This window comes from Zerene cesonia, chromosome 16, assembly GCF_012273895.1.
Source record: "Zerene cesonia ecotype Mississippi chromosome 16, Zerene_cesonia_1.1, whole genome shotgun sequence".
Lineage (NCBI taxonomy): Eukaryota > Metazoa > Arthropoda > Insecta > Lepidoptera > Pieridae > Zerene > Zerene cesonia.
This window is the reverse complement of record NC_052117.1, coordinates 6,185,716-6,199,415: the sequence shown is the minus strand read 5'-3', so window position 1 is coordinate 6,199,415 and position 13,700 is coordinate 6,185,716. Positions and strand designations below refer to the sequence as shown.

The 13,700-nt window shown below is 32.4% G+C and overlaps 2 protein-coding genes across 3 annotated transcripts in view; one reads left to right on the top strand and one right to left on the bottom strand.

The window, feature by feature from the left end:
* LOC119833068 overlaps positions 1–2,469 on the top strand; it is an 11,155-nt gene extending 8,686 nt beyond the window's left edge. Inside the window, 5 exon segments of the mRNA XM_038356941.1 lie at positions 108–378; positions 469–564; positions 738–934; positions 1,812–1,954; positions 2,433–2,469. Coding sequence (XP_038212869.1) covers positions 108–378; positions 469–564; positions 738–934; positions 1,812–1,954; positions 2,433–2,469 — 744 coding nt within the window.
* A 2,348-nt stretch (positions 2,470–4,817) lies between these two features.
* The window catches only part of LOC119832793 (fasciculation and elongation protein zeta-2), a 34,765-nt gene continuing 25,882 nt past the window's right edge, over positions 4,818–13,700 (bottom strand). The window contains exons 2-7 of one of the 2 annotated variants that reach the window (XM_038356552.1): positions 11,532–11,640; positions 10,161–10,313; positions 9,375–9,495; positions 6,227–6,489; positions 5,235–5,310; positions 4,818–4,922 (exon numbers count right to left, since the gene is read on the bottom strand). In XM_038356552.1, the coding sequence (XP_038212480.1) occupies positions 4,840–4,922; positions 5,235–5,310; positions 6,227–6,489; positions 9,375–9,495; positions 10,161–10,313; positions 11,532–11,640 (805 nt within the window). In that variant the 3' untranslated portion in view covers positions 4,818–4,839. The remainder of the gene's footprint in view (positions 4,923–5,234; positions 5,311–6,226; positions 6,490–9,374; positions 9,496–10,160; positions 10,314–11,531; positions 11,641–13,700) is intronic. The other variant, XM_038356555.1, reaches the window with a different exon arrangement.

Sequence of the window (13,700 nt, the reverse complement as noted above, 5' to 3'; positions counted from 1 at the left end):
AATGTCACAAATTTATTTTGTATACATTACATATTTCCTAATGCGAACGTAACACTATAACATATATCTTGAATAATAAACCGGCAACCATATTAAATATTTTCCAGGCAGGACTGGTGATTAGGTTCCACGACCACATGGGTACATCAGCCTGCGGATCAACCCTGGTTTCTCTTAACCGTCTTGTAACCGCCGCACATTGCTGGAGACACACTTTTAGTGCGAGCGAATTTACTGTTGTCCTCGGTTCGCAATTCCTCTTCTACGGCGGCGAAAGAATCGTCACAAACCATGTGGTTATGCACCCACAGTATATTCCATCGATGTTAATGAACGATGTTGCCATTATCTATCTACCAAGGAGAGTTACAGTGTCGTGTAAGTAGCATAATAATTCTATGAATAATTATTTTAAATTCTGCCTGTCGTCTTATATCTAAAGATTTATTTATTATAAATACATTTTAGCAAGCATTAGACCCGTCTCCTTGCCTCACAACGACCTTTGGAATACGTTTACCGGTGAATGGGCAATGGCAGCGGGATACGGGAAGACCAGTGATTGTAAGTAAAAGAACGATTAGAAGTAATGTTTTAAAAGTCCGTGGCCAATTTAAATGAATATTTCAATTTATTGCTCTCTATCTACCTATCTGCAAGAATTTTTATTCACTTCTTGGTTTTATGAAACTCTTCAGGAAGTCTTTTTTAATTTCAATGTGCGTTATTTCTTTCAGCGCAATCATCCATTACCACAGCAGCGCAAGTCAGCCACGTGATGCTGCAAGTTATAAGCGAAGTGCTATGCCGTGCTTCCTTCGGAAATATAATTCAAGCCAGCACTCTATGCACGAGCGGCGCTCGGAGTACCGGCATATGCTCTGGGGACTCTGGTGGCCCTTTGGTCGTCAAACGCAACGGAGAAGACATTTTGGTAATAACCTTTATATCCATTATTTATTATAATAATAATAAATAAATGTTTATTTCGGACAATAATTATCCATATTAAAATAGTTAGGTACAATTCATGACATATATGATATGACAGTTTACATTTTTATTTAATTTTGCTATTTACGGTTTTCGTTACGATGTGCACTTAACCAATATTTAAGAATCGGACTGTTCAAGTATTCAGAGAGCGTAGCTATAATTTTGTTATTTGAGGAGCGTATACGTGCCCAAAAAGATGCTATTCGCAATCTAATGATTGCGAAAAAATCATTAATACCACCGCCCGCAAACATGCTAGACGCACTACAGTACCTCGGCAGCTTCATTAGGATGCGATATGCATCATTATACTGCACCCTAATGGCGCCGAAGGCTTTTCTAGTGAAATTAGACCACAATTGACAGGTATAAAAATTTTGACAGTATGTTTTAAATAAAATAGTTTTTACATCATCATTACATTTAGAAAATCTCCGCGCTAGCATGTTGCATCTGACGGCGAGAGCACGTCGCTCACGATCTATATCTGCATCATCTTTTAATGATCGTTTGTAAAAGAAGTTCTTTAGTGTACCTACTACAGTATTTTGAATCTCTTTGACAAGGTTGTTAATTAAATTGAAAGTTGCGGACGTGGTAAACAACGCCTTCTACTGACAAAGCGTGCAAATATTGTATTACCTTATTACTTGGCTGTGTCATTGAGCTCACATATTTTTTCATTAATGCATCATACTTTCATATAATATGAACACATACTAGAAAAAAAATTCTATGGTATATATTCCAATAAACATACAACTCATTTAATCATAGCGTCATTAGTTCAATAACAATTTGACTGTTGTTTACAGATTGGTATCAGTTCTTTCGTGGCCAACACTGGTTGTCAAAACTCACATCCCTCTGGATTCGCTCGAGTTACCAGCTTCTATAACTTCATAATGCAGCACATGTAAAATAATGATATGGTGTCGTTAGATTCAATGAAATTATGGTACATTATAATCGTGAGAAGATAAACTCGTTTTTTTCTTATTTTAAAGAATTAGTCATTATATATTAAGTCTCATTTTATATTTAAATTATTTTAATAAACTTAAGATATAAAGAGCTGTTTTTTTATTACCTCTAACGAAACTGAAACCCACAATAGATCATAATGAGTTGTGAAAATCTAAAAAATCAGTTCTGAATAATATCTTCAGCGTCCTACTAAGTTAGTGGTAGAATATATATTTTTCGTATAATACTCTATGCAATGAATCCCCACTTCCTTCTTGTGTTGCATATGTATTTCGAATTCCGATGGACATAAATAGACTACAACATTACAGAAGAGCAGTCCATGTACAGACAAGCCTTAACAATAAATACATGAAATACTCAACAGCAGTCTAGGTATTTATTTGGGGCAAGAATGGAAAAGAAAAATCAAACATCACGTATTTTTCAAGCTCTTTTATTCTGACCAGGTACCACGCGTCCTCAGACAATCAAAATGGCCGCTAGGCGCTAATGTCAGCAATTCCATAGACCTGCCGCGCACTGTCACTTTATTTGTAAATGATTTATCCAAGCATTGTCTGTCATTGTGTATCTTATCGCTTATTGACAATTTAATTAAATGTAAAATAGACTTTGATACTAAAAGATGTTTAGAAAAATTTATATGCTTTTTAATTACCAATAAAAATTGACAGGGCGCAATAGGTAAGAAAAAATTGATTCTAACTATCTGAGGTTTAAATTAAAACATTCATACATTTTATTCAACACGACAAATATTAATCGGTACCTTCATGACATTTAGATTACAGACAACAAATGGTGTTTGCTACTAAGTCAAATGTGCGACGTAAGCATTCCTAAATTTTTACATTTAATTTCAATGTTTAAAGAGTTTTTTTTTATTATTACAACAGTACTCGCTAGGATATTAATTTTAATGTTCAATATTTTGCTAACACACAATAAGTTGGAGAATAATTATATATATTCAGGTTCTCATTGTAGCAAAATAATGAATTAAATTTTAGTATTATTAACAAATTAATGACTAAAAATTGTCGAGACTAGATATAAGCATTAGAAACTAACATATAAATATAGTGCACATTTAAATTATGTCATTCACGAAAACAGTTATTTCTGGGCATAGTAAATACTGGCCATAGAGTTCACATTTCGTAGTATTTTTGTCCTTGGAAGGGAAGGGATGCACAAATTTTTGAAAAGGCTAAGATAGGCCCTTTGTTAGTTAAGAGAATGATAAAACGTATAAAAATTATGTATAATTTAAATATCCTTGTGTACATCCTTTTAAATATCATCATCATCATCATCATCAGCCCATATATGTTCCCACTGCTGGGACACAGGCCTCCTATGAGGGTTCAGGCCATAATCCACCACGCTGGCCAAGTGCGGGTTGGCAGATGTCACATGTCGTCGAACTTTTAATTCTCGGACATGCCGGTTTCCTCACGATGTTTTCCTTCACCGTTTAAGCAGTGGTGATGTTATCCACATGCGCAGATAAATTGAAAAATCAATTTATTTCCTGCACGCTCACCCGGTCTCGAACCCCGACTTATCGATTTTGAAGTCCGAGGTTCTCACCACTGAGCCACCACTGCTTTTAAATATGTTTTCCTTTAAATACCTGTTTTCGTGAATAGAAATACAGAGAATCAGTTGTAAAATTAACAATTGCATGGAATAGTGGTGAACAACAAATATCGTTACATTAATACATCGACGATCGACTTCGTGTTATAATATTATAATTATTATTAAATTACCTAAGCAAAATAAATTTAATTTTAATGTTTAGCACAAAATTACACTCGAGACGAATACAATATTTTAACAAGTATCTTAGATAATATTCAATGCTGTAACTAGATAACAAAAAAGAAATTAATGAAGGATAGGTAGACGTAAACATATTATAAGCCATATATCTACAAAATTATTGACAGATATTTGGATATTTACAAGCCTCTTCGTGCACCATCTCTTAAATATTGTATCCTTGAATGACAATTCCATTAACATTTTTATAATATGTACAATAAAATCGATTGAATGAGCCGATAGAGATGACCATTAAACAAATAGACTTAAATAATTTATTAATGAATATTAACCAACTAAAATAGATTAAAACTTTAAAGTCTAAAAAGGAAGCATTAATAAAAAAAACTATCATACGATATCACAGTTCATTTATGCAAAAAAGTAAAATAATGTTTAAAATGTTTTCAAATAACTACGCGTAACATATTATGGCAATATACCACTCATGGCAAAACACACAATTGCAGACATGAAAGACGACCGAAAATGTTGCCACTTGCCATGTAGCGTGCTTATCATAAACTTTTACTTATTTCACTACAAATACATAAAACTTATAAAAGAATTTGTAAATACATATAAATTTTAGTTCAATTTTGTTTCGATGAAACAGTAAATATCTTAAATATTTTAAAGTTACTCAAATGACGAAATTGAAAAAATATATATTTTTTTAAATTTTAAATTACCGTTCTACAATATAAATAAAAATATGCGGTAGCCACCTGATATGGAAAATATAAGAAATTAAAAATAATTGTTGCAGCCTAGCTTCCATAACACAAAACTATATGCTGTATGAGACCACAGACAAAAGATGAAATCATTTGAATTTGGAAATTAAAGTAAGAGATTTTTCTTTATTATTGCTTACGGTTGAACTGTCGATTAAACTGTAAATACTCTTTTTTTCTAATTTGGTGACATTATAATAAGATAAAAAATTGATTATGTAGATTAAAATTTATTTAAACCAAGTAGTTTGAGATATTTTTTCAATTAGCTAAACAAAATTGAAATCTATGTTGGGCACAAGACCTTAAGAATATAATCTGTGAGCAGGGTTGGTACCGTAGGGCTGTCCTCGTTTATAGCTTTTAGAACTGTAAGAAAAAAACATTCATGTTATAAAAAAGTCGAATGTTTACCTCCTTTTTTGAAGTCGTTTGAAAAAATCATACTGAATAAATATAAAATATGTGTCCTGTCTTTAAATTACATACAATTTTATGTAGTAATATATAAAAAAAATCGTGTTAAAGAGATCTATATTCCAATAATAACTTCGAATTTCTCAATTAAATTTTCTAATTAAGGATTTCTATTATTTACGACTTATCAAAATATCAGACAAAGTTCACTCGCGAAGTCAATTCTAAAAGGAAACATAAAGGCTTTATAGAAATTGTACTCACTCTTGATAAGAACTTGAAGGGACTGGTTGTCTGGCGGCCCGTTATCCAGATGGAACGGTATCACTGTGGTCAAGTACTGTAACATAACATTCATTATAGATGACTAATTTTATAATCAGCAAAATAGACCGAGATAAAGTCGCACTTTTCGCCTTTACTTATTAGAATCAGTATTGCTATACTCAAATCCTTTTTTAATTAGTATTTTCTTGTGTTTGAGTATTATACATTGCGAGTATTATTTAGAAATTAAAGACATTTAACGGATTTTAAACGCAATTTATTCACTACATTATTAACCCGACATTTCGTACACTTTACAGCGAGCGTGATCATGTGGAGACTTTTTTTAATTAATCAAAATAAGAGAAATTTTTAAAAAATACAAAAAAGAATTATCGGGAGGAGGGAATCGCACCAGTGTCATTTTGGTAAAACTGTAGCATCGCTTAGCTAGTCCCTCGAATGCCGCCTCGTGATTCGATTATTTATAAAGCATTTCAATGCTATGAAACCAAAAATAAAAAATAAACGAATATTAGGACTTAATGATAAAGATTTTCAGACAGGGGTAATGTCACTGGATTGATGGTATTAAGTATGTGATTATTCAGACTATTTCTACTTTTATTCTGTATTACAAGCCCCTCGACACCCTCCCTAGCTTTACCGGGCTTGAATAATGCTATTATTGAAAGTTTTACACGTGTTAGTTAATTCCAGTTCAAGAATACTAACGTGTAGGTACATAGTTTTTACTAATGTATATACAGCAAATCGGTACCTTGGATATGTTTTATACGATTTATTGTACAATGACATGTTTTTGTTTGGAAAATCAATCTATCTTGTTAACATTCTTTTCAGATAACTTTTATGTTTACCTCATTATATAAATATAAATAGATATGCATAAAATTTATCATATAAATCAGTTCATAAATGTTAAAAATACCGTAAAAACACAAAAAATCTGAAAATTCCAAACGTACCTTAGGTTCAGAGGTCGTAGTAGTAACGCTAAGCGAAGGCGAGCGCTGAGGGCCGGATCTCTTCTTCTTCTCTATGTGATACTGCCTCCTCTTGTTCTGTACGGCCAGCAAGAGTGATATGAAAGTGTTCTTCAACTCTTTCTCATATTCCAGCTCGTCCCGGTGTGCGAGTTCCGCTATCAGAGTTTCGGAGAACTCTCGTATCAGCACCTCTAGTTCCATGAATATCTCGTTAAGTTGAGCGAGCGATAGATGGCGTAGTTCTGGAAGATAAAGGGTTTATTGAATTCAAAAAATTCGGCTAAAATGTAATGAACAGTATTGATATGGACTTTGCTTTTAGCAACATTGACTTATAAGAGATTATTTTCCGTAGTTGTTCCGTAGATTATGATTGCACCAAAAGTCATATGATTGTAAAATGTAAAGTTATAAAATTAGCAAATTAGATATTCATAATATTGTGCGATTTCGATTCATAACACTCGATTAAAATATGATAAAACCACTTGAACTTTGCGACATCTGTATCCATTGATATGACATAGTCATAGCTCAATTGTAGGTAATGAAACTACATATTTAAGAGCTTATTAAAATGACCTTGAATATAGTTTAGAAAAATGAAATAACAAAGTTAACAACGCTTAAACGATCAAAAATATAAACAATGATTCATGCTACCCGAGTTAGGAAGTGCGTACACGAGTATTAGATTTGAAATAAAGTCTGGATTGCTGGATAATTTGAAATTATGCTAACATATCATGAAATTTGTATAAGGTACAGAACATGATACGAGAGTTTCGATGAACTTCGAAGAAATCTAGTCTACTCGAGTTTCGTCGAGCAACTCACCTCAGGGGAAGTACTTAGATTGAACTGACACTATCGTTTCTGTTCATCATTGTATCATATTTCACAATGAAAACACCGCTTCAGCGTAAATCTATATATATAAAATTCTCGTGTCACAGTTTTCGTTGCCATACTCCTCCGAAACGGCATGACCGATTTTGATGAAATTTTTTGTGCTTATTCGGTATCTATGAGAATCGGCCAACATCTATTTTACATACCCATAAATGATAAGAGTAAGGCAGAACAGCGTTTGCCGGGTGCAGCTAGTAAATTATAAAACTACCTATCCTCATCACAAGAGACTTCTAAAGGAATTTGATAAAAGTAAATTTACCAGAGATATAGATTTTTGGAAACGACATTTGGTAACATTTGTAATAATGCAAAAAATTTACTTTATAATAAGTACCTTCTGCTATTTAAATAAAAACGCATACAGTAATACTTTTATGACTTGCTACATTGTGCAAATCAATTTTATGTCTCATTCTCTTTTGAATTAAAATCTCTCTAAAACAACAGCCTTTAAGATGCAGGTATGTATAACATAAATACATCATAGTTGCTAGAAGGTTCATTCCATTCGCACGTCTCCCTGTGTTTACGCGGGAAAAAAACAGAATAAAATATAGCCTACACTCACACAAACGTGGCTTTCTATTTCTATATATCATCATCATCATCATCATCATCATCAGCCCATACATGTTCCCACTGCTGGGACACAGGCCTCCTATGAGGGTTCAGGCCATAATCCACCACGCTGGCCAAGTGCGGGTTGGCAGATGTCGTATGTCGTCGAAATTTTGATTCTTGGACATGCCTGTTTCCTCACGATGTTTTTCTTCACCGTTTTAAGCAGCGGTGATGTTAACCACATTTGCAGATAAATTGAAAAATCAATTTATTTCCTGCACGCTCGCCCGGTCTCGAACCCCGACTTATCGATTTTGAAGTCTGAAGTTCTCACCATTGAGCCACCACTGCTTTTTCTATATACAATTGTTTTTTTTTTTCTATATATATATTAAGATAATTTTTTTTCTGTTCTCATAAATTTTTTTCAGTTCTGCAGATCCAAATATCAGATACCCTCTTAAACGTTTCTTATCGCTCACAAATTCACAAACCTTAGTGCTTTATAATATTAGTATAGATGAATCCCCGTATTTTAATAATAAATTTACCAAGATTTCCAGAACAACAGGCAATACTCATTGTTTCTAATACACTAATAGATACCACTATATATTGACGTATAATAAATCACGTCAGTATTACCAAGTCAATGATGTGGAGTCATGTCCACGCAGGTGATGGATACATTTGACCTGAATACACTGGTCATCTCATTAAGAACTACATGGTCACGTATACGGCAACACGATTAGCGACGGTTACTAATGTAATATTAAAGTGAAGTCCCGTGTCCCCTAGTGGGGTATGGGGCAGATGATGTACATCTGTTTCACTGATCGATTTTCTTTATGGACAAGTAGGTGATCAGCCTTCTGTGTCCTGCCAGACCGAGACTTTTTTTTTTTTTTTTGCGTCCCCACCGGGAATCGAACCCAGGACCCCTCAGTTCTAAGCTCACGCGCTAACCACTGTACCAAGGAGGCGGTCTGTACCAAGGAGGCGGTCAATTGTAATATGCATATAACATAAGATATTGAACCTTTTTGAAGTTTAGTTCTCATACCCTTTCTTAAGATAATTCAAATTATCTTAAGAAACAATATGCTAGTATGTATGACATATAAAATATAGAAGTAGCTTTTAAATTAAATTTCACGTTTAGCGTAGGTAAGGTTCTCTTACTTGGTTTTTCTAACGTATCTATAATTAATTCTAATATAAAAGAAAGAACTTCAAAACGCAAAAAAGTTAAAAATCTAGTTATCGATATTAATTTGAACAACTAAACTTATAAATTTGTACATTTTTAAATGGGTGAAACAAATCTCGTGTCTTTCAAAATTCCTGCCTGTCTAAATGTCTGTCTAGTATCTAGACGAAAAACGTACAAGATAAGAAGATAACATCTGTCTGAGTGTTTTACATGTGGCATCAACTCGACCTTGGATTTGCAGGAATAAATGTTATAAGTAAAAAGAAAAAAAATCTAATTATTTATGTTCATACAACGAAAACATAAAATGTACACATTTTTATAACATACTCATGTTAAACCTAGTTTATGCATCTACAAGCATATGTTTTTGCATCGAAAATGATGTACAGTTATAACAAACTTAATGCAAACATGTTAAAAAAAAATACTCACTATCTTCATACAGAGGCGAGCTCAGGACTTCTTTCCCTTTCTCCAGAGCCTCGTTATATTCGATGATGTCTCCTTCAGATGATGGTGTTTCTTGCATCATATCATCTATTTCTTGTATTACCTACAATTGTTCTTTTTATTATTAACTTACAATCATGCTCGTATCAGATAGTGGAATTGCATATCGAAAAAAGACGAGAAATTCGTGTATTTAATATTAGGTCTTTGTTACATTGTACTAAATGAGAGATCAGTAATTACATTCAACACACAAAATCATTATAGCGGAGATCTCGAGTAAAATTAATACATCCCTTCTTTCGCTTTACTAAATTGAGTTATTTCTATACTATACACGGGTTATGTATTGTCAATCCCCTTAAGAGGCATACTAATCGAATATTAAAGATTTAATAGAATTAAGTAGTTCGAAAATTATAGAGCACTTCGGCTGCTGTATATTCATCGCTATAATATAAGCTGCATCAATACATTTAAGATCATTATAAATATATACGGACTCTTAAGTTGCCTGAAATAAATAACAAATAAAAATAATGAACGAATTTATATATCTGAATGAAAAAGTTTAGCTTGAAATGATCCCATACGTACTGAGTAATTACGATTCTTGAATTATTTGCTTATTTATTCTTTATAGTACATATATACCAGTGAATGACAAAAAAAGACAATATATTATCAATATAAAAAATTACATGTCGGCACATATGTGTTGTAAGAGGAATTATTTAAATGATCCAGAATAAAATAATCAGCAATTACCTCATCAGCAGTTTTAACGGGACACTCATGGTCCTGATGCAGGCCGCCCAGAATAAGCGCGTGCATGTCCAGATCAGAGGCCACGGCTTCGTCCTCAGAGCTGTGGATTTCGTCGTCCGGCGTCATGGCGCTCTGGAAAGTGGTGTAGCCACTCTATATAATTCCAAGATTAATTAGGTTTTTATAAATTTCAAGTTTATGATGCTAAAAGAGATATTTTTCTCCTACACGTTATATTTTTGTATTTAGAATTAGAAAAACGAATGTTATATATTTCTAAAGGCTAAAGTCAGAAGTTAAATCAGTTGTGTAATTTTGGATAAAAATCAGTAATTATATATTAATTATTAATTACCCTATACAAATATTTTTATCGTGGCCGTCTACACGTACATGTGAATAAACTAATCTAGGTATTGAAGAGTGCTTGTTTGAGCGCGCTAATCTCAGGAACTACTGGTTCGAGTGGAAAAATTACTTTTTTGTTTAATAATAGGTACATTATAAGGAAAGTGGGTGAAACCCACGGGGCAGCATAAAGTTATTAACTTTTTGATCAGTCACATTCAGACCTCAAGTTCCATTTAACCAAAAGTACAATCTCGTACCTTTTACAGAATCTGTTAATTTATGGAAAGCTAAAGTTTTTGTTTGCATTTGTTCCCATTAAATATGTATATTATATCCATTTCCTAAGCAAAAGCGTTTTCCTGTGTTGTATATTAAGTGCTTTTAAAAATGAAATATTCAATTAACAACTCCAAAATCATATAATTCGAAGTTGATGTGAGAAAATTAGAATATAATATCTGAAACGTTACCAAAATTGTTTAAAAACAAATCGGTTTCATTGCAAAATATATCAATAAACATCCATAACTAATATTATATAAACTATATGTAAAAATGATAGCACGATTGATTGAGGGCCGCAAGTGAAACAATCACGCGCGTGACCTTACACGAAATTACGCAGTAAAATGAGTTTAGTCGTGAATCATCTGGATGTAGGCATCCTATTTCAGTACCACGTATGATATACTTTTCATAAAAATTCCTATGGTATGATTCTATTTATAGGAGAATACAATTTCGGTTATATGATTTAGCACCGGCTTCTGTAACCTTGGTTTAAACTTATCTTTATTTTCGATCTAATAAAGAAATGCTAAACGTAAAGCTCGAGAACAGCTCGACAATTTCGGCTAATTTTTGTAATGACACAGGTTTTTATAGAGATATAAAACGCACTTCGAGAGTAGAACACATTTTTGAAACTAATATATGGCGAATAAATTTTAAACAAGTTTTAAACAAATAATCTAACTGATAAATATGATGTGTTTTACAGTGTATAGTTAAATATTTTACCTTTTTGTCACTTAGGTTTAAGGTGGGAATGTGCATTTTTCGCGAGAAGGACTTAGTCCAATCTATGGGTAGAATGTTCCCGAAGTTTCCAGTAATTGTCCACCACATTCTGTAACAAAGGAAAGATAATTAATATTTCTGTACATTCAGGCATTTTATGGATAACATTAGAAAGTGCTTTTGAAATATAATATTAAAAATATATTGTTAATAAGTTATTAGGGCATTATATACAAATGGTTATAATTTATATCTCGGTTTATTCATGTCTATTGTATTAACAATATATCTGCATCGCCTTACAATTAAAAGCTTTCATTTATTCCTTTACACTTGGACTCGCTTGACTAATTAGAAATTTTAAGTAGACTTCGTATTGAAATGGTTAATGAAGGTAGATATTTGTCAATAATGTCGTTTTAAAAGATTACCGTCTCGGCTAATTTTAAATTTGTCTGATCTTTAAACAGATTATCTAAAGCTGACACGGCTATTCGAATTGCGTATTTATAGTCTACAGAAAAAACTCCGTCTACTTTCGTCTTTAACGACAACACTATAGATACCTATATCCGATTAGAGTTGGGAAAGAATGGAGATTCCAAATTATGTTTTGTGAAGTACTGGATATCACGTGCGATAAAATCAAGATGATGGACATAAATATATTTCACGGGATGTAGATATACTGATGTATGTATTTAATAATACCTACAATGCATAATGAATCTTATCATACAATATTGATTTATAATTATTTTGATTAAATACTAGAGTGGCTAAGTTACATTGATATGACGTATTTATGCTATTCAATTGTCTCAAAATATTGGTAAAATAGACGTCATATGATGTACACCTTATGTACACATTGAGTTTATAAAATTATATACTCAATGTGTGATGAATTACCAGCGTTATCCCTCACAAGAGGTTGCTATGAGCAGTATAGTATAGACATAACACTCTCACATAAAATATATAAAACATTGTCGACAATAATTGCGACGTTCCTAAGTGCAAAAGGGAATACTTTATTCTGAAAGTACAACTTCTAGCACTGTCACGTGTCATAATTTTTTATTCAACGAGTCACGTACCCTCATAGGTACGTTCCCACAATTCTTAGCACGTTCGCATATCTGGGATGAAGTAATTCTCTTCTCATTAAACAATTTGTTCTACAAGGTCCCCTGGGACTGAAATCTTTTGTTATTACTTTTGTTACTAGAAATGAATGTTAAAAATGTTTACTCACGGATTTTTTGTTTAACAATGTAGGTGCATTTTTGATATTATCATGCAAACCAATACGAATACTAGTAAAATATTCAACAAATATAGAGGAAACTTTATTATTAAAAGCTTTATAATAGATTTAGACGTATAATAAGGTCATTGTGTAAAAGAATGGCAATTAAGAATGTGGGTCACTCCTAGCGCAAAGTGCAACCCCGCCTCGTATAATTACGAGCAGGATTATTTTTAAATAGGGCACGGCTATAGCCCCCTTATAAATCCAACTCTAAATTCAAAGAGTTTATATATTTGAGATGCGTGTGAAGTGAAAACTGAAAACGCTGAAGATACATCCGTAACCATAAATATTTCAGAGTAACTAACATTAAATCTGAAACATTATACTACAAATTTGGTTCTATGATATCAAGAATATTTTGAACGTGTCTTTTTACCTGAATTACAATAAACGAAAACTTTTGATATGCTATAGAATCCGCGATATTCGAGTGCATTTACGACGTCGATAATAGGATTAAAGCGTGATCAAACGGGTTCAACTTGATACGGCACACGAAGCACAATCTCGTAAGTGCAATGAGCTATAAACTTATTAACTTCCTACATTTGCATAGATTACTGAGGAATACTTACAAATATTCTAATACTTCAATATATTAAATCCCGTTTTTTATCATAGTTATCATAATTTTTTTTATCATTTTATCGTGTTTCGAACTTTATTAATAACATGAATACGTGCGAACAAACACCATTGGTTATGATTTTATGAACATGATATGTTATATATAATATTTTCCAATGCTATATATAATATTTTCCAAAATGTCTATAATACCTTAAAAAAAATATTTTATTAGTCCGACGGATTAGTAAATTTCTATGTTCGAGCTACCGGATTTGTTGGAG